Source organism: Nilaparvata lugens, chromosome X (assembly GCF_014356525.2).
Source record: "Nilaparvata lugens isolate BPH chromosome X, ASM1435652v1, whole genome shotgun sequence".
Taxonomy (NCBI): Eukaryota; Metazoa; Arthropoda; class Insecta; order Hemiptera; family Delphacidae; genus Nilaparvata; species Nilaparvata lugens.
This window is the reverse complement of record NC_052518.1, coordinates 12,868,023-12,891,162: the sequence shown is the minus strand read 5'-3', so window position 1 is coordinate 12,891,162 and position 23,140 is coordinate 12,868,023. Positions and strand designations below refer to the sequence as shown.

General features: G+C 32.1%; 1 protein-coding gene across 5 annotated transcripts in view; it reads right to left on the bottom strand.

Annotated features, from left to right (window-relative positions):
• The window catches only part of LOC111057449 (galactosylgalactosylxylosylprotein 3-beta-glucuronosyltransferase P), a 101,161-nt gene that overhangs the window by 29,623 nt on the left and 48,398 nt on the right, over positions 1-23,140 (bottom strand). For 2 of the 5 annotated variants that reach the window (XM_039442442.1, XM_039442441.1), the window contains exons 2-3: positions 22,101-22,133; positions 14,123-19,185 (exon numbers count right to left, since the gene is read on the bottom strand). In XM_039442442.1, coding sequence (XP_039298376.1) covers positions 15,566-19,177 — 3,612 coding nt within the window. In that variant the 5' untranslated portion in view covers positions 19,178-19,185; positions 22,101-22,133 and the 3' untranslated portion in view covers positions 14,123-15,565. Of the gene's footprint in view, positions 1-14,122; positions 19,186-22,008; positions 22,134-23,140 lie in introns of those variants that run through there. The other 3 variants (XM_039442443.1, XM_039442444.1, XM_039442439.1) reach the window with 2 other exon arrangements.

Genomic DNA, 23,140 nt, shown 5'->3' with positions numbered 1-23,140 from the left:
TCAGTTCCTGAGAGAGATTTTTTCTCCACTTGAGATTTTTTTCTCAAGAATGAAATGTTGCATTGATCTGAAATATAGCAGTAATATTTATGCTATAAGACTCAATTTAAAAAATAAAATAAAAAATTTTTGATGTAAATTTTAAAAATGGCGGCAATTTTTAATTTTTGATGGTATATTCCATGAAAACCATTCACTTGATGGAATTTACTTCACTGTAGTACACTGGAGTATGGAGTAGTGTGGTCATGCATGAACTACGAAAATAATTAATATTTCTCTGTTATTCTTTGACTTATCTTAATAAATGAGGTATACTTGATAACTTGATGAAATTTGCTTTTCTGTCTCCTGTAAATTTTCTGTAAAGTGAACGGTTTCCGTGAAATGTGCCATCACATTTCGTTCTTGAGATAAAAATTCCTAAGTGAAAAAAACAAAATGGCACCTATAAGGATAACCGCTGAGTTTTGAACACTTCAAAATTTGCATTTAATGTGACATTTGTAGTTTTCTATCATCCAGGAACAATACCCAAAAATGTTCGACACTACTTCTGAAACACTCTGTTTATATATTATATGTATGTTATGTATATGCATGTGTATGTTATGTATATAAATATAATATGAAACAGATGCTTACGTTGTGACTAAGATACTGGTCAATTGTATAAAAAGGAATTGATGAACAGGTGACTTGAATGTCTGTTAATTTGATTGATGAACTGGTAACTTGGATGTCTGTTCATTAGATTGATAAACTGGTGACTTGGATGTCTGCTCCTTTGAATGATGAACTGTTGACTTGGATGTCTGTTCATTTGATTGATGAACTGGTGACTTGGATGTCTGTTCGTTCAAATGATGAGCTGGTGACTTCGATGTCTGTTCATTAGACTAATGAACTGGTGACTTGGATGTCTGTTCATTTGATTGATTGATGAACTGGTGACTTGGATGTCTGTTCGTTCAAATGATGAGCTGGTGACTTCGATGTCTGTTCATTTGATTGATGAACTGGTGACTTGGATGTCTGTTCGTTCAAATGATGAGCTGGTGACTTCGATGTCTGTTCATTAGACTAATGAACTGGTGACTTGGATGTCTGTTAATTTGACTGATGAACAGCTGATTTGGATGTCTGTTCATTTGACTGATGAACTGGTGACTTGGATGTCTGTTTCTTTGACTGATGAACTGGTGATTCAAATATCTGTTCATTTGATTGATGAACTGATGACATGGATGTCTGTTTATTTGACTGACGAACTGGTAACTTGGATGTCTGTTTCAATTAAGGCAAATCAAGAGAGAGCACTTCTTATTGTTGCAGGTTGTTTATGCTGTGCTTGTAGTTGGCCAACAACCGCCTGAAGTATTTTGTTGACTGATATTATAATAGTGTTAAAATGATCATAACCACAAAAGTTCTTACAATAAGAATTATGTAATTTTTTATCTTTTTTAAGATGAAATACACTGAAAGGCAACCAAATTAGTTTTCGGTGTAGTAGAGATACAATGTCCACAACGTGCTCTGATGGTTACTGCCATTATATCGATATGAAGACATCACTTTCTTGATAGATAGAATTCAAACTGACAGAATATTCTGGTTATAATTTATTGTCGTAAGGAGATTACTGAGACATTCTTAATATAAATTTCGGAGAGAAACCTATCTGTGTCATGAAGAAAAATATACTCACTTTAAGTAGTCTCTCATTAATAGAATTAGTATTATCTATTTCTAATGTCAGATTCGTGTTCCACACCTTAAATACTATCATACACCAGAGTTTTCAGTGGATATGTTTAGTGTAAAAACCACATGTTTTTTTATTGCTGAGGATGAAGCTCACTTGAGCTCTAGGCTTGTTCATGGGTAAAGTTGTGTGGTGGATTATGATGAACTCGAGGGTGGGTTCCGAACCAATCGAAGTGATTTTTAAATTCATAGATGGTATTTATTGGAGTTCGGGTCTTAAAGTTGTCATCCTTACAACGAGAGTAGCAGGTGCAGGAAGCTTAACTTATATATTATCTTCAGCTTATCAACGTGATTATGAAACCAATCGCTTCGATTTATCTGCAATCTGCATGTATTTCTTTCATTAAATGATTCAATTTTATTGAAATTTGATTGGTATTTATATTGAATTGAATCAATTGATATAGAAATCCGCCGATATCATAATATTATAATAATTACATAGATAAATAATTGATTTATGCTATATGCTCTTAATACAATGCAATTTATTTGGATTATGATAAATAGCTATTCTTTATTTAGAATAACTTTAAGAAGTCATATTTGTAATATTCAAATAGCATGTCTCATGCAAATCAAGCATCATCAATCACACCTCACATGATTTCAAAGATAAATAATGTAACTCGTTACACATTTTGACATGAATCGCGTAATTGGATGAAATCTGAATTCCATCATTTTGGGAAAGAGTTGTCAGTCCTGTGGCATCCTACATTCTACTTACTCCACTAAGTGAAGCGTTCATAATAGGAATAAATAATGAGATTGTACATTATTTTGATACCTTTTTGACATGCGAAACAAAGAACAATACACCTAAAATGTGGGAGAAAAACTATTGAGGATTGCTCAGATATTCAAAGCTTTTATAGCAATTATGATTGTCAAAATCGATTGGATCGCGTGTTTAAAGCAGGTGCATTAAGCAATCGCATATAAATCAGTCGGGGGCATTTTAAATTGCCCCATTCACCCTCCAACTCATTTCGTATATCGATATTCTATCGTAAAGCGGAAAACCCCATTTCAAAGCACTAAAAGCAACCTAATAAAATCGCAAAAACTTCCAATCATTTCGTAATGGAATGGGTTCAACTTCTCGCGTCGATGAAGTGGTACCACACTGCAAATGACCCCTCACACAAATCTAATATTCCTTTCACGACAAAAGTGACCTATTGCAGACCTACATCTAATAGGGCACGTTATCTATATTATGAAGGTAGTGATAGATAGTTATTGATCTACTCATTCATATTACAGATTTTTTGGTTTTCATGTAACAAACCTTCAAAATCTTATTATTGGTTTGGGATATGATTTATTCTATTTTAATAAACTAGTCGTTTTGTCAATAACAAGTCGTTTTTATCCAATTTGGATATTAACCAATAGATTGGTCGTATATTTAGATTAGTTTTTGAGTGAATCGTATAGTCTATCACAAAAAAGTGGAGTATGCAGCATACGGATTTCGAATTATTCTGAATCTTCTCACAGAAAGTCATCCATTATCTCACTTATCTGGCATATACGATATAACTCATACGGATTAAAACTCATTCCATGAAAAACTGATCAGAAACGGTACAGTATAATACCAATGAAAACAAGATGTTATCAGCTATCATAGTTAAACAAAACCTTTATCTGGCCATCAATAGAAGCACACATAGTTTCATCACAATCACAGGTTCGTTATTTCGCATTAGCTTGCCTGTGTCTAATCTGTTCGCTAATTCCCGCTTGATTTTAATCATGTATCGTGTTCCAGATAGCCTACAGTAATTTAGTTTACGTAATTGACTTTAAGTTCAGTTCAGTAAATTCTTGAGTAATTACTTTGTGTGTAGATGATTGTGTATCATCAATTATACTAATGAACACCCATGGCTGAAGAACTCACTCAAATTCAGCTGATAATCTGTCAGTTATTTTATTGAAATATCCATTTAGAATCGATTTACAATAATATGACTTAAACATATTTTTTTCATTTCGTGATTTTGATTTTATCTATACCATTCATGATAATATTCACTTCTTCTTTATACGGCTACTCAATTATTTTATTATTTCATTTTAATAAACTAGTAGTTTTGACAATAACAAGTCGTTTTTATCCAATTTGGATATTAACCAATAGATTGGTCGTATATTTAGATTAGTTTTTGAGTGAATCGTATAGTCTATCACAAAAAAGTGGAGTATGCAGCATACGGATTTCGAATTATTCTGAATCTTCTCACAGAAAGTCATCCATTATCTCACTTATCTGGCATATACGATATAACTCATACGGATTAAAACTCATTCCATGAAAAACTGATCAGAAACGGTACAGTATAATACCAATGAAAACAAGATGTTATAAGCTATCATAGTTAAACAAAACCTTTATCTGGCCATCAATAGAAGCACACATAGTTTCATAACAATCACAGGTTCGTTATTTCGCATTAGCTTGCCTGTGTCTAATCTGTTCTCTAATTCCCGCTTGATTTTAATCATTTATTGTGTTCCAGATAGCCTACAGTACTTTAGTTTACGTAATTGACTTTAAGTTCAGTTCAGTAAATTCTTGAGTAATTACTTTGTGTGTAGATGATTGTGTATTATCAATTATACTAATGAACACCCATGGCTGAAGAACTCACTCAAATTAAGCTCATAATCTGTCAGTTATTATATTGAAATATCCATTTAGAATCGATTTACAATAATATGACTTAAACATATTTTTTTCATTTCGTGATTTTTGATTTTATCTATACCATTCATGATAATATTCACTTCTTCTTTATACGGCTACTCAATTATTTTATTATTTCATTTCAATAAAGAAGAAAGTGAATATTATCATGAATAGTATAGATAATTCATTTCATTAATAAATCAATAAATTAAATTTCATCAATTATTGAAATGAAATAAAAATCTACCTGTTAATGGATATAATAATATATGTTGAAGCATGTTGTGAGTTAATATACGGTAATATAACACGAATACTTGAGGATTATTATTTCATTTATTATTGTTATAACATTATTATAATTATAATTATTTCATTTATAATTATTATTACATGATATAGAACACGTATCCTCTCTCGTCTCATAAACGATAAAGCCAACATAGTCAACTTAATTTCATACGAATTCGATCTGTATAAAGGTCAAACAAAATATGTTGAAAATTTGAAGTTGATTGATGAAGCATTCGAAATTTATCGTCACACATAAAAACCGATTTGAGCCTGAAGTCAAAAGTAGGAACTCGGTAACTCGCTTCGCTCCTTCTACAAACTCATGAGCTACATTATTGGATGCTAGTCCAGCTTCACACAATCGTGAGTTTCAACTTCACTCGGTTGTTAACAGAAGTTGGTTTTGTATATTAAAATACTGTAAGGTAGTTCGCCTATGCAGGAGAGACAAAGGCATTATTCTATTTTGAAACAGTAGGCGGCTAAAGGCTTTATTATCAACTGGTTTCAATCATTGCATTAATCAATAGTTGATGGTTGGGAGCAGGGTTGGCTTAGACCCTTACACTCTCTCACTCTCTCCATAGAGTAGGGTGAAGAGTGAACCCTCGTTCATCACTTCAGAAAAATGAGGAAAGGAATTCGAATTCTCTGTTTCCCCTCTCATTTCCGCCACATTTCATTCATTCTCCACCATCCTGGCACAACTGCGCAAAATATTCACCAGTCAAACATTATTGAAGTATTTATCACAGTTACGAAGTTAGCAGTTCAGACGGTGCTCAAACTTTTGCCGCACCAAGATGGATTATTTCATTTAATTAAATGAGAAGCTCAACAAATTTAGCCCGAGAGTTCAGAGCACAAGTTTTCATTAGGCAGCTGTACAAAGACCTCCGTTGCAATAAATTTTTGAACACATGAAAATTCCTCTAATATAATTTAGGAATCATGAATAATTATATTTCTTCAAGAATCGATAAAAATACTTGCAATATTAAAAAATTGCCGTTAGTGGCAAGATGGAAGGATGCATTATTTATTATTTATTCATTCATACAATAAGTACATTATCAAAATGATAGGGAGAGGAAAAATAAGGTAACCCTGTGCTATTCCTCTCTCGAATTTAGATAACACATAGTTCGAAATAGGTCTTGTAGTTCTTCAATTCACAAAATTTTCAGTCCTCAAGTATTTTCACATACTATTATAAAGGTGGTCGATAAGTTCACACAATGTCAATGCAATGAAATGAAATGGAAATATTATTTACTAGGCAGAGTTAGAACTTTCAAATCCTCTTAACCTTAAATCTTTAAAGTATTGTAGCTCCTGAATGTTGTAATTGGTTGCCAAATCTGGAAAAAATACTTGATACGTGAGCTTCTTGAACTATAGAAACGTTTTCAATTACCAAAGAAGCTGTATCACTCAATTTTGTCCAAAGTATTGCCGTGCAACCAATTTTCTCCAAAAGGTTTGATAGTTTTCACCTATCACCTAAAGAAAGCTCCATTTACTAATATCTTGAGAAATCATGAATGGGTTCACCGTTTCTGAATAAGAACTCCAGTTCAGAGCAAATCAAATTATAATTTTCAATGATTCGAAAAATTCAGTTTAAAATGTAATATCACAGTATCAATTGAACTGAATCTATTGATATTATATTGAACTGATCATTGATTTTATATTCTGAATAAAAAGACTCAGATTATCATCGAAATGAGTAATGTTGTCGAAAATGTATGTGTAGTGTTAATTAATATTATGTGTAATTTGTACTGAAGTGAATTCGCCTCTCGAGCTGACTTCTTCAAGTAGAATAAGTTATTTTTTTAGATCCTCACGCTAAGCATGTAATCAAAATGAGTAGACCATATTAGAGAGGATTTACATCTCATTTAAGATTATTTACTCCTCATAAAAAGATAATTTACTTCTCATTATAGTTTTTGATATCTTCAACTGAGAATGTTAATTTCGTAGCAATAATATATTATTTTTGTTCAGAAATCATGCCTCATGCTACACTTTACTTTGTGACCATAACTGGTATATTACAATTTGAGGATTCCAGACTATATTATGATATAATGATTGATGGTATATTTGAATTGAATGTAAGCAAGATAACTGCTAGCTCTTCCGTATCTCTACTAAAATACAGTAATAGATTATATAATTTATTGCAATTTTTGAGCCAATTGATCCAGGTGACTTAAAGCACCATACCAGAACTGTTGAATTCCTCGTTAAACAGCATTGGATTTGATAATCATCGAGCCACTTAGGTGTGATAAGGCTTGGATTCAACACCAGGTTAGATTGATCAAAGACAATCTCTGCCAGGAAGTCAACTATTCTCTTTGATGAAGATAATAATCAACGTTAGTATCATCATCATCACCGCAGAGCTTTCTGCAATAATTAGAGACTGTTTAACACCTCTGTGTTTCCTCTCTATCTTGTACAGTCGTCACTTGCCTCAAGCTGACTCCAACACATCAGTTAACATGCTTTGAACATCATTAATTCTAATAGTAGGTTGATTTAACTCTATAAAACAAATCAAACGGAATACGTTCTAATAATTCGAGATCTTTGGCTGTGTCTTATGATAGTAATTCTAAGATGAGTTCACAGAGAAAGAAATAAGCTTAAATAATGCATTACTTATCATTATACTTTGGAAATTTTAAATTTTTATCAAAATTTGAGAAAGAAATGGTACAGAATCTGCCTAGTTTTTCCTCCATGGTCGTAATTATAGAATGATTGTGGTGTTCTGTGCAATGAATGAATAATTCATTTCTTTTCAATAACTTTTGATATTCGATAAGAAATATCAAGCACATCACTGCACAATTAATTATAGTTGATGCTTGGGAATATGTTCATTCCGTAATATATTAGAACATTCTATGTTATTCAATTAAAAATGCTATTTTTTGAACATGGATTCCAAGTAGGTATGGAATAACATTATTTTTACATGTCGATATTATTATTTTAAAATACTTACTTTTTTTCTCTCCCTCTCAGGCATTAACTTTCTCTTATTATTATCAGCGAATGTTCTAAACATTTTGACGTTTTCAATTAGCTATGTACTTAGTTTTAAGAGATCTACTAGTTGTGGATCTACCAGCGTCGGAAGAGTTATAACATTGATTACTAAAGTCGTATTGAAATTGATTCAATTTGCACATTTCAATTTCTTGATGTTTCATATTCTTTGAAAATTATTCTGTAAATTATAACAAAACCATTAGGTAGTATCACCTAGCTACCAGCTCTATCTTCCCAGCTGCAGTTCATGGAAGAAAATGTTGAGAAACCAACACAGAGAGGTTTGAAGATTTATAGAGGTACTCAAACTTAAAAGTACTTCCATCTTTCCAGGGAGTTTTAGCGGGCCTGCGCCGTTTGCAATGCACCAGGGATTCTCTGCAGTTGTAAAGTCTAACTTCAACAAAAATCAAGAAAGAGAAACTCGAACTTATTTCAAAAGTCGCGAATATTGAAATGCTGAAATCTATCACAAATACCTATCAACACACTTTCCACGTTGGGTACGCTATTAAACAAAATCAATTTCCAATATTTTCCAATCTCACTTTTCATGACGAGTTTCCGTAGGTTGCTATGTTTCCAAGATTCCATGTCGTAAATCTTTATAACGTGTATATTTTTAAAGAAGTAGAATAAAAACATTCATTTTCAACCTGATCACTTGAGAATGATGTTTGATAGGTTCCTATTATGCACAATGCTAATTAAGAGAGTTCTTTAAAATGAAGCTAATTAAGAGAAAATAAAAACACTTGACTTATATGGGCTACTTTTGTAGAAATTAATAAAAACAATTTAAAAAACTTGTAGTACCCTTTATTATTAAAAACTTCAAAATATTTCAACGACTAGTTTCGACCCTAACTTAAGTCATTTTCAAGTTGAAAATGGCCTAAGTTAGGGTCATCAGTAGGGTCCCTAACTTAAGTCATTTTCAAGTTGAAAATGGCCTAAGTTAGGGTCATTAGTAGGGTCCCTAACTTGAGTCATTTTCAAGTTGAAAATGGCCTAAGTTAGGGTCATTAGTAGGGTCCCTAACTTCATTTTCAAGTTGAAAATGGCCTAAGTTAGGGTCGAAACTAGTCGTTGAAATATTTCTAAGTTTTTAATAATAAAGGGTACAACAAGGTTTTTTATATTGTTTTTATTGAGAGAAAATAATATGCTAATTTTATTGGGAGAAAATGCATTATGTGACGTATTAAAAGAAAAATTGGACCTTGGGCTGAAAGTTACGGGGGATCGACGCTAGAATGTATTTGTATTTGAATTACTAGCCATATGTTTGTCAATCATCAGGTTCTACTTCTTCACCTACACCTTCCCCTCTTTGACATACCCGTACCCCAATTATTCTTATTCTAAAAAAGGATTTTGTTGGTTAGTATTTAATATTTATTAAATTATTTAAGCATCATTATTCTTGATTTTAAATATTAAAACATCCAAAACATAATTGTGGGTCATTCATGTTCCGTGTTCGCGAACCACCGTTACAGTTTGTAACCTTGAATAGTGTTATTCAACACAATCTTACAGTATGGAACATAAAATACACATGTTTACAAAACTTCATAAAAAATGCAATAATGATTTATATTTAAAACTATTCAAGGCCCTGAATAATCTTTTTTACATGCATAATCATTAGTAATCTAATGCTTAAAATTAGTCTGGCTAATCATCATAAGTCATATAAATGTAAAGAAAGGTGTTGTATGAAGTTGGAAAGACGCCCTGGCTTTTTTGAATGAAATGCAAATACACGTATTCATTACGAATTGGACTACAATGCACGTGATTGTAATTGTTCCAGTGAATATGCATGCTTATTGACTTGGGTCTTGAATGTCACATTTGAAGCCTGGTCTGAACTCAGACAGTGGAGTGTGAAGTGCAGGGGGACGTGTAGCCACCAAGGAACTTCCAGTTGGAAAGTGGAAATGTTTTTGGTTTAGTTAAAACGATATTTCTCAAGCAAATAAATAGAAATATTCAGTTATGTTGACCTACTCTAGAGCATGGTACGCCATAGTGGAATAGGTCAATTTCCACAAAGAAAACACCTAACATGTACAAGACACATGAGAAATTTCTGAAACTAACTATGTAATGTAATTGTAATTTATCTAATATTTTCTGTAATTGATGTAGTAGTTTTAGTTTTTTTTTGGAAAATAAACATTATTTTTTATCTATTTATTTATTCTATCTATTTATTTATTCTATCTAACAGATAGAGGCTGCAACTTTCCATTGAAGATAAAAACGAGGTAAATCTTCATATTTGAAGGCCTGAAGAACTTTTCATAAAGCTTCGCCAACGATGCGCCAAAATAATCGTGAGTTTCAAATATCAAACTGGCAAAAGATACTTTTTTTAAGGAAGAGGCTAAATTGAGAGGAAATGTTCCCCAAGCGCCAATAAACAGGACGGTACTAACCTTCTCGAATTGATTACCGCATTAATCTTATCACTCAACACCATGAACTTTGTTAGTGTTTCCTATCCTCTCCAAACAATTTTCTATTTCTAGAAAATTTATTGGGAGTGCGTGGAATTTGATAAAAGCAATATTTGCTTGAAACTGTAACGTTCATGGATCGAAAAGGAGGGAAGTGGTATAATTGATTCTACAGCCTATACACTATATCCAAAGTATCCTTGGAAAGCCTCATGTATGATGTTCACTTTCTTGTTATGGACTACTTGTATTGAAATAAGAATTGAAAATCAAGTTACCCCTTTCTAACATATATCTTATCATTTAGAAAATGTTTTTCTACTTTAAAACCAAAGTTCACTTTAAAAGTTCAAAGTAATTCACTTGAAAACGGCTTTGAAGCTGAAACATGTTGTGAATAATAAAAACTCATTAATAAAATTAATAAAACAATATTGAAACTTGAAGTACCTTTTATTATTTAAAATATTACAACGACTAGTTTCGACCATAACTTAGGTCATTTTCAAGTTGAAATGTGCAAAATTAGTTTTAAAAAACTCATGTATGATAGCCTCCATTGTGCATTGTGTGCATATGAGGAACATTGTGCTGGACCAAAACCATTTCTATAGTTCCTAATACTTAATTGTTATTGACACCTTGTACATTCTTCGGGGAAAAACTTTCAGTTTGAATATTTTGTTCATTCCGAACAAATGAGTGTGTTGAAATAAGATGCACATGCACAGACATGGTTTGCATCCATACGGTAGTTTTGTATGAATTTATAGAACTTGAGGCATAATGACTGATAATGCTACCAATTATTCAATATCTGTTGCGGTACTATTCATTTTTGACTCGTTTCATTTTGGAATGTTTACCCATCATGTAGTTCACGTAAATAATCTGATACTTCGAATTGCTTTTTTCAATCAAACTAGAATAAATAAATCAATAAATAGCTATAAAGAGCTTCATGAACTTGTACATGATATTGTTGAATAAGTATTAAATATTATCGGTATCTAATTATACTCATGACTTGTACATGATATTATGATATTGTTGAATAAGTATCAAATATTATCGCTATCTAATTATAATCATTATAATCTCATCATAGATAGCGATAACTATGGTATTGATATTTTATTTCATTACAACTACTAACTTTCAAGTTACAAAATACATTATTGATAACGAAAGCCCAACAGCTCGTGTACTTTTTACTTCAACTTAGTTGGAAAGTACATTAATGACGGGAAGAGAAGATATCAACCCTGAAAGCTCCTCGTGGCTTTTGTCCATGCCTGGGATTAGTGAACGAAATGTGGGCCGGCTTGGCAATGGAGTCTGAATTAGCTCGTCTGCAATGCAGTGGCTCAGTCTTGGTGTGAGAGACTCAATGAATCCCATCTCTTGTTAGGCTATTGAAGCGAGTACAGACTTTACCATACACATTATTTACGAGGCAGCATAAGATACAATGGTTAGGGAAGCTGCTTCCGCAATCTACGTTAGCCATATGAAATGGTATCCTTTGACATAGATTGGCAACCTTATCAGTGTCCTAATAATTTTGGTTCAGAATATCAATGTTTAATCTTCAAAATCAACTGATAATTCAACTAGAGAAAATTTTATTGTGATGAATATCGATAAAATCAATAAAATCATACGGATCATATTTATCAATAATTACTAAAAAAAAACATTCTTAGAAAAGTACCGTACGCTCTTGTGAACTAATCAGAACGATTTTAGTACCTAGCTAATTCAACAATAATTCTTGATTTTTTGTGTAGTTGAGAAGTTGATATTGTGGTAATTATTCATATTAAATGAAAAAGACTATGAAATTATCAAAAAACCACAGATTTATTGATACTTGGAAAGACCGATTTCGGTTATTACACCGAAACCGGTCTTTCTAAGTATCAATAAATCTGCGGTTATTTGACAATTTCTTAGTCTTTTTCATTTAATATAATTCTTGATGTTTGTTGTGACTACCAGAGCGTGCTTCGTCAAGACAGTTCTAAACTCGTTCATAAATTCCGTTAAATATAGTCACAAAGTTCATTGGGTGGGTAGAGTCACACACACAAGAGTAAGGTATTCTCACTCCTTTACCAGCTCTATCAAGATTTGATAGAAGATCATAGTTATTTGATAGAAGTTCATTGAAGATTGGTCGTAAAAACATAAACTAGTTTTCTTCAATCATGACCTGATGACCAAAATGGCTTATACATGATTGAAAGGAAGAATGTCTTGCTCAATCGTGATATCAAGTCAAATATTATTTAATAATTTCAAAAATTTGTTTGATGATCCTAATTATTCGTTCACATGTATATAACATTCAATTTCATATTGACAATTGATTCAGAAATGATAAAGTATCCGAATTGATAAGTCCAAGATTTTCTTTGGTTAGCCTCACCTCAAAAACTAAATCGGAAAAGCTGGTGGTTTAAACTGGAAATGTATCTCATTAATGAATGAAAAGATAACCAGATTTGATCAAACATCTTCTTCAAGTTTGTTTCAAAATTTCAATGTAATGTAAAATGTATAAAATTCCATTTATGCATTAAACATTTCTTCATCATAGCTACGGTACGTAAGTGTTTGTCATTCGTAAGTGCGAGTATTTCAACGTTTTGTTATTTGTGTTTATATAGAATTATCAACACATTTCAAATAATACTAACAAATTTCAATTTAAAAGCAAAAACCTAATCTCCTTAACCTTACCTTTAAGGCTGTTCGGAACACTTTTTTCATTTAAATTGGATAATCTTTTTTAATATAATTGTTAAGAGTGAGAAAAGGTGGCAACTGAAATTTTTAAGTGGTCTAATAAGCGAGTTATGGGTCGTTGAAGTGATAACTCAGTTTTCTTTCCAGATCATAAACGGTTTCGACTATATTAACAAAACTTCTCTTAAAAATTCAAAAAATGTATCTTACCAAACTAAAACATTTTATTCCCCATATCGTTCATAAATAAGAGAGTAACATTTTTTGCAAATTCGATAACTTGTTTATTTTGGCATAAATCGCGAAAAACGCATATCAGAACAAAGCCAATGATATACTGAATGTATTAAAAAAACTCCAATGGAAAATTCTAACCGTATATGATCTGGAAAGAAAACGGAGTTAGCACTTTCAACAACCCATAACTCGCTTATCAGACCACTTGAAAATTTCAGTTGCCACTTTTTCTCACTCTTATAATGATCTTAACAATTATATTGAAAAATATTATCCAATTTAATTGAAGGTACGTCTTTCAGATTATGTTCATACACTAGACAGATTGAAATCTCGCAGTATTGTGGCACTCCCGTTTGCGAGTTGAAATGAGTTAATGCAATGTTAAATTAATTTAATTAACGATATTATGGGAGTGGAATTCAATGCTGATTATTTTGAAAGTTAATACTCCTAATATCTTACTATAGATAGAAGTACCTCAGGCTGAATTACATTATCCTTATTGCAATATTCATAGAATAAAGCTATTGAATAGTCTCAGTTATTTTTAGATTCTTAGGTCTCAATGAGGCTTTTAAATACCTAGTCCTGTTCTTTGGTTGTAAACCACATCAGTAGGCCAAATTTAGTGTTTCCAGGTAGATGTAAATTTCATGCAGATAAAAACATTAAAACAACTTTTTAAAACCTCATATTTTGCCAAAAACAACCTTCAATGTGAATGAACTCTATAAATCGGTTCAACTCAATATATTAATATTGATCATCTATTCAAACAATAATAAGTTTTGTGGGTATTTTACACAAGAAGAAAATAATATAAAAAATGAAAAATATTTATTGAAACTTCACAAATAACTTCTTACAGTAATAATTACTCAGTGAAACAAACAATTTCCTATTCGGAAGCAGGAAACTTAAACAATATTATCTTCGTCTTCAGGAAATGTACCTATCATTCATCAGATGGACATCATATAGAAAATCAATACTATCACTTAAGAACTATATAAAATAAAATTGAATAGAATAGAATATTGCTTATATGAAATATAGCTTCATAAAATAAAAAATATTGCAATCCTCTGCAAATGCAATTCCTGATATGCATTTCACGTAAATATAATGACAAAGAAATAATCACTCTTGAAAATCAAAGGTTTTTCCAAATAAAATAAGAGGAAATCTACAAAGAATTCTATGACATTTTAATGATACCTTATTGTCCTCGAAATGAACGTATTCTTCAATTTTTTTGTGAGTTATCAAGTCATCCTTAACTGGAGATGAATCATGTTTGTTTTGAAAAATACAATACTATCACTTAAGAACTATATAAAATAGAATAAAGAATATTGCTTATATGAAATATAGCAGCTTCATAAAATAAAAAATATTGCAATCCTCTGCAAATGCAATTCCTGATATGCATTTCACATAAATATAATGGCAAATAAAGAAATAATCACTCTTGAAAATCAAAGGTTTTTCCAAATAAAATAAGAGGAAATTTACAAAGAATTCTATGACATTTTAATGATAACCTTATTGTCCTCGAAATGAACGTATTCTTCAATTTGTTTGTGAGTTATCAAGTCATCTTTTACTGGAGTTGAATCATGTTTGTTTTGAAAAATGTATTAATCGAGAATCTGATTATTTGGAAACTGAAATATGCACAATTTCAAATATTACCAGTCAATTATGATTTACATGACAATACCGACAGTTGTAACAACGATTCACCTGATTTCCTTGTCATATTAAAGAATGCCAAATAAATGAATTAGTATTGGAACTCTATTGGAATAATATTCCAATTGCATATATGTGTAAACAATATTTTGTAATACAATGTCTTGAATTGTAATTCAATCTTAAAACTATCAATACATGTACTGTTTTATAACAAATCAGTCTTTACTAGTCTACCGATGACCATCGCAAGGTAAAAATAAAAATCGAAATCAATAAAAAAAACAATCGATCACTGCTGGAATAAAACTAAAAAATTAATAAACTTCTTCAAATTCAAAAAAAAGATATATTATTAGTCCTCTTGACTTGAAAAATAAACTACTATACCGATTCAAATGCTGAGATTTGATGGAGTATAATCGACTTACTCGATTCAATGGGCAAATCTTGACATAGAATTTCACAACATCTCTTGTTAACTTGACTGTACTGACAAAGTTTATACTCTATGATTTACTAAAGAGATCTGCCATCAATATGTATTAGAATGTCCTTAGTATTACATTTAATACTTTTTAGTACAACCGCAATGCTCGGTGATTGAGTTCATCATCTGCCTCGCAATACTCACAATTATTGGGTATTCACAATCCAACAAAACGCCCATAATATCCTGGAACTTTCTATCATAACAATTGACGGTTTGGAGTTGGTGTGCTGCCATATAGTAATTATATAATTCATTTTCTCTCAAGAGTCCTTCAATAAATTGAATCCTTTCTTCACTTGACACAAAACTTATAAGAATCCTCTCAATTGTCTCGGACATGAGGTGTACTGCAAAATCAGAGTATTCACTAATCAGTAACTTGTTCTGCTTAGCAATGCGTTCCCCAAAATCTAGTACCGAGGTCGAAAGAATCTTTTCTTTCATGTAAAACAAATTTATATATGATCTTAGGTCCGATTTTGGTTTCAGTGGGGACTCGAACAATTCGAGTAACACATCTACCAGCTTGACATTTATTTTATTAGCAGTGTGATACTTGCAGAACCCTTCAATGAAATATTTGAGCATTTGATTAACATCGTAGTAATGCGCTTTTCCCCGTCTTGGCATGTCCCAGTGTGACTGCACCTTCTCACCTATCAATTTCCCAATCAGGTTCAAACGACGCTCCGAGTGTTCTGTGCGAGACAAAATAAACGAGTCAAGAACGAAATTCAAAATTAATTTATTATCATACGCTTCATCATCAAGTATATACTTTTCTATGAGTTTCATGCATAGAGGTTCGCCCATGATGTCGCACATTGCCGAATCCATGCAACTAAACACATACGCAACGTGATTATCCTGCGTTTTTACACTTTTATTCTCTTTCATTTTCTCGATAATCTCAAATATGTTACTCACATATTCTGCAAGATACTGATTTGGAACCCTTTCAAAATTGACAAGCCTAGCAAACGCCTCAAAATCAACAATGCAACATTGTAGCATTTCATTTGAAAAGTTTTCAAGACAGCTTTTCAACAAACTAAATGATTCAGAAGTCGGTTTTTTCAAGAATAGATCATGGATTATCCGGAACAGAACTTCTTGAATGGAGTGATGCTTTTCCGTTTGCCATTGATATGCCAACAATTGACAAGACTCGTCAATAGTTGCGACCATATAATGAAGTCTGATTGCGTGTTTCCTCACAGATACTCTCTCTGACATCAAGCTGGTGACAAATGGCAAGACTTTGCTCACGGCAGTACGACGACAGAGATTCAATGAAGCTCTCAAACCGTCGCAAAGATAATCTCCTTCAAAATATTGACTAATCACACTCAATGCAACCGGAGGGTTGACTAGATTACAAGCTGAAGGGATTGTTGACGTCATTTCATAATTAGATCTAGCGTCTGGACCCTTTGTTTGCAAGTCAGTATGTTTTGGCATGAATGGATCGACAAGGTTTACAAACGATCGACCATCTAGTAGCAATGCTAGGATGCCAAGATATCTGTGATCTTCAGTTAGCTTTTTCTCGCACTCTTCTCGCCACTTGACTGCAATATCGTTGTGCCAACGAACAATTTTTATGAAGCGTACCACAATTTTGTTGCCTGGCCAATAAACTAAGCATTTCAATAAATAATCATTCCAATTTTCTACAATACGCTTCGGTTCACGTTTCAATAATGAAAGTGCCTCTACTGATCTCACATCAGCTAAACGAGTTTTGATCATACCTTCTAAAATGTCTTTATCATTACGCCTCAGCACGTCTTTCATCTCGCAAATACCTGGATATTCATCAAATTCATAATCATTAAGCAATTTTTTCACACTCTTCAATAATTTGGGATAATCACCAACTGAAAGAGGTTTTTCATTGAGGTTTCTTTTATATTTCATGTGACGTTTGTTATAAGCATATATTGCTTTAACCAATCCAGGAACAATGATAGTTTCATTTTGTTGCCATGTTTTGCTGGAGAATTGATTATCAATTTTTTGTGTAACATACTCAACAAAGAAATTCAAACACTTTTCTTCATACACTGGATTATTCACCAATATATTCCAGCAGTGGCGGTTTCGATTCAAGTTGCAGTGCGCCAATAAGGCCATGTTTCCCTCTATGTGTGAGTCATGCAGAATTTTGTTATGAGTAGATGCTTCCAATACTTTGAATAAATTCTGCAAATTCCATTGACTGTTGTAGTTGCCGAAGTAACCTTTCACATGCATTCTACTAATTACAGCGTCGATAAGCTCCCAATGTTCAATGCTCAAACAATGAAGATCATCTCCATATATTTCGTCCAACATCTTGATGAAATGAAAGTACATATCAGCAGTTTCATTTTTGTGTCTTTCGTTGAAATATGCAAGAGCATCCAGAAGCATATCTTCATCGTTGTTGACTTTGCAACAATAGATCATTTCTCCAATTAATACACACCTGTCATCAATCTGTGAAGCTTTTGCAATGTCATTCTTTATCAGTGGGATTACTTCACGTGCAATGCAGTAACATCTCCAAGAGAGTGGGTAGTATCTTGAATTATTGTTCAAGTTCTTAGCCATCATAATTTTGGCTTGTTCTACTCTTTGGGTATCAGGTAACAGTGAAACTAGCTTAGTTGTTACAAGATGAAAAGTTTCCAGAATCTTCTTATTGTACCTGGAGGCAAAGCATCTTTCAAATAGAATAAACTTTTCGTTTCTTGGGAAGAACTCCAAAAATCTCAATAGTTGATTGGTATTCAATGATTCGATTTTATCAGGAAATAACTTTGGGAAAATCAAACGCATTGTGGCAGCATCTATCACTTCCAAGGGTAACATGTGAACATACAGATTGGGATTACCGATTAGATATTTTTCACCAACTTTGATGAAGATTCTTCCAAGATTCTTACTGAATTGCAATTTCAATTTATTTCCTTCGTACGATTCCGCGATCTCTATGAAAGATTCAATATCGACTTTTATGAATTTGACTATTATGTCATTGTAGTCAATGAGATTGAGTCGGAGATTGTTGCGTGTATCGAGTTGCTCCAATTTTCTAGCAGTTTTGATGTAACGAATCACTGATTTGGGGTCTTTTCTGTACAACTGTTTCATCAACCTACGGGTCAGAACAATGTTATCTTCGATCAGCTTTGAATCAATAAACTCCGGTGAGCAGGCAAAAAGCAGAGGCATAGCTTGTTCAATGCCGTACATAGAGCGAAACATATCAAAAAATTCTTCTGCTAAATTGGGTTTGGTGAGCCGATAAGACAGTTGTTTGATTATCTTCAACCTGGTGTTAAGAGAAACATGCGGGATGAGTTGTTCGGAGAAATAGCGGGGATTTGTCAATTCAGTATTACTGCCATTGAAGAACGATTTTATAGCGAGTGCCTTTTCTATTACCATGCTATCATCGGATTTGAGAGCCTCGACGACCATATGGTGATTGTTGAGGAGTCTGGCTGCCTCCACTGCGCAATAAGGAATAAGAAGTGGATGCAACTTATGAGTGTCGACCATTGACGGAATCGACTCACCATTTCTCACAGTGTCATATACCATATATGCTAAACTGTGATACTTTCTGCCCGGCGTGTCTCCCACTACCTGCTGGATGGCATCGAGGATCGAGGCACATTCTACCATGGCGGGGCTCATCTTGTTCTCTGTTGGTGAAACAATTCTCATTATAATTCTTATTTCTAATAGGATTTAAAACTGAGTTAATCTGAAGAAAACTTTGAGTTTCCATGAATTTGATTAGATTAAAAAAGGTGTTCATTGGAGGATGCATTTAGTGCCAATTTCATTGAATTCATATGAAAGGTACAAATGGGTTTATAGAGTTTATAATTAAGAATTAATTAGTAATACTATTAGCCTACCCTTTTTATTTAAGACGCTAGCAGTTCTTTGTAATTAATCGTGGCCCTATCAATGTAAAACTACATAGATGAATCTTTATTATATTAAAGTTGATAATAATTTTCAACTTAAATATAATAAATATTCATCTATGTATTTTAATATTGATATTAATATATTAATAGTATTTTAATATTTTTATTATAAGTGATTTAAGAAATCACTGACTATTTTTGAATGAGTGAATCACCTTTTTATAAATGTTTTGTGGAATAATTATGTTGGGTTGTATCATACTTTATCAATGATAATCTGGAATTAGCACAATACCGTACTATATACAGTGGGTATCTATATGTAGGCTACCTATATATAGGCCTAAATATAGGATAAATATTTTCCATAACATACTTTTAGACAGACAGGTATAGATAATTCAAGATAATATATTAATTGATTGGTGCAGTCCACCATTACTAAATTTAAATGAAAAAAATCCTCAATTGACGAGTATTGACCTAGGTGCTATTTCTTTCAGCTGTGTTTTTTCTCAGTTTATAACAAACAGTTTAAATCGGTTTGAACACAGTCGGTTGACTACAATTTTCAAATTGCAAAGAAATCTCCACGTCAGTCATCATGACCTCTGATGCTTATCCGCTAACTGATAGGAACTGAATTTGTAGGACAAAAGCCCATAAATATAGTTTTAATGGGCTAAGAAACGACAAAGCAATAAACGGTAACTAGGACAACACCCTTGTCAAATGCAATAACCATTTTCACAAAATGAAATTCATACATATTATTTAGTATGGTCTATTATAGATATTCAGTAGGGCCTATTATAGATTTCATTCATTTAAAAAGGAACTGTTTTGTATACCATTCATTCCATATTCAACTAGTCAAATCTGTGCTCTATATTCTATTCTTCACATGGAAATTCATTTAAATTTCAATAAACTAGGAATTTAAAACTATTGTTAAAATTGACAAAGCAGATATCATGTTATATTGTACCATGCAAATATTCCTAGTAATGAGAGATTACATAATTATCAGTTTCTATAGAATTAAAAGTTTCTATGAAAAATTGATCACAGATAATATATTATACTGAGGTACGTGTCCTGATGATTAAACAGCATTAAGTTAATAAACTCCTTTAATGCTGAAACACTGATTTTGCAAATGGAAGAACTTGTGAAAATTCGAACAAATATAATTTATGGGATAAATAATTGATAGATCAATGAATGTCAATAACTGCTTAATCAAATGAAGTTAATCTATAAAAGAAGCAATTCTCAACTTAACAAACAAGAAACAGTTTCCCAACTTAAGAAACAGTTTCCCAACTTAAGAAACAGTTTACAACTTATTCTGAAAATCCCAACAGATAATTCTATGAGATAAAAATAATTGACAGGTCAATAACTACTTATCAAATAAATTTAACTTATAGAAAAAACAATTCTCCATTGAAGAATGAAGCAAAAACATTAACGCTCAACTTTTCCTTGTCCAGCTCTTTTGTAGCTATTTCATCATATTTATCTCTATTAATAATACGAATTAATTGGATGAAATCTACATTTCATGATAATAAATTTCCTTTCTTTCATTTCCAATACAATTTCCAATGCGAGAAAATCTCAAGAATTATGAAGCAACACATCAATTGCTGATATTTTTATCGAAGTTCTGCAGTTTTTATTAAATTCGTGTATTGAGCATCGTCAATCATCAGTAACATATAAGATCATTATAATAATTGGTGAAGAGTAGGCAACTTTCGAGGTGTACGGGTACAGTGCAAAATCACATTCTAGTTATACACGCAATTTAACAACGGTAGGAGCACTTTAAATATTATATCATTCAAATGCGGGATAACATTATTCAACGCTTAGGAAAAGCTGAGAGAAAACTAGCCGACATAGTAATGAGTTCAGGCACACATTTTGAACAACATTTGAGAGAAATTCGATTCTAACTCGACAGTATACTGATAAATGTAAATAAAAAATTGATCAGGGTTCATATACAAGATTAAACAGAATAAAAATGTTGTGTTCTTCTCCAGAAATAAGTGTAGACCTGAACCATTTTTTGAAAGATGGAGAAATATATTGATTTTGCTTTGAATTGTGAAAAACTTGAAATCTGCACATGATACAGAATGTTCGTTAAAGCTAGAAACACACATGAAGTAGATAAGTAATCTGAAATTATTCAAGTTTCCTATAATTATTTTATTCCTTATCAACTGATAGATCTGTCTAGAAAAGGTTTTTCTTTCAGACTTCATTATGATGATCATTTCATGATGATGAGATATTAATGCATTTATATTTCTAGTTGAGTTTCGAACCTGCGAAGAAATTTTATAATAAGCGGAGCTGGACTAACCTCAAGAGATAATCGATCAACGAGAATACCCAGCCAACGTCCCTTATCTAATCTGAGATAGCCCAGATAGGAAACTGGATTCACTTAGCTCATAATTACGATTTTGGTCTTGAGAGGGAAATGTATACGTTGATAGTACTATGAACTGTGAATTTACCATGCAACAGAGTATGAAACAAATTGAAAAATAATAAAAATAATTAACTTACTTTTTTCGAAATATATGTACTTTCAATATATCTATAGATTTCAATTGAAATGAGCTTCAATTGAGTCGATATCAGCGACGTATTTCACTCACCAGTATGGCAAATCTGCCAAGCAGTGATGGAACCTGAAAAAAATTAATTTATTTTATTGCGACATTTGAATAAGAGCAAAATACAAAACGAAACAGAAACAAACAAAGTGAGTATGAAAGTAGAAACTTGAATTCTATTCTTGAAATCCGATCTCCTCCTATACTATAAATTAAATAAAGAATTGAGATTAACATGTACGGGATAGGAAATACATGTTTGACGTATCATCACTTCTGAACTACCGAACTGATTAACTTGAAATTTGGAATATAGATTCTGAGTTTACTGAGTATGGTTATAGGGCTATTCTCATATTCATATATCAATTGATATACTCATACATCAATTCGGATTAAATAATTGGAACAAATTCATTCAACCTTTTATACAAAGTTACAATCAAAGGCCAATCAAATAGTATCTACAACGACTGAAAACCTTGGTTTTGGAGGAGGGAGCGCGACTTGTGAATGAAAGGTTGTGGGTTCATGTTGAGAATTTCCAACTTAATTTCGACAAAATGATAATAAATTATTTATGTATTTGGATAATAAGTACTTCCAGTTTTCAGCATGCATAAAACTATAATTCAACCCATTTGTGTTTTTCACATACCCTTGCGGAGCACGGGTTACACCTGCTCCTATTCTAATGAAAATTTTCAATTCCTTTGTTTTATCATGCAGGATATAACTTTAGCACAACATTTTCTTCTATATAAAAGTTTAATCAAGAACTTGAGAGCGTGATATTATCATTCTCCCCACATCGAAGTTTGTGACATTTCTGTAGTGGCTGTCTAAAAACCAAGTTTTTGTTCAATTGTAGGCCTAAATAATGCCAGTGAGAAGTTCGGGATAGAACTAAAATTACCTACGAAAATTTGCGTATAATACTGTACTATGACTAGCCTGTCTATAGAGCATTACGGAAAGATTTATTTACAAAGCCTCGTGGATGATCTCATCTCAACATCTATGAACATGTGCGCATAAATTTAGGCGTTGAACTTATTTGTGAAAACATGGCCTCATGAATA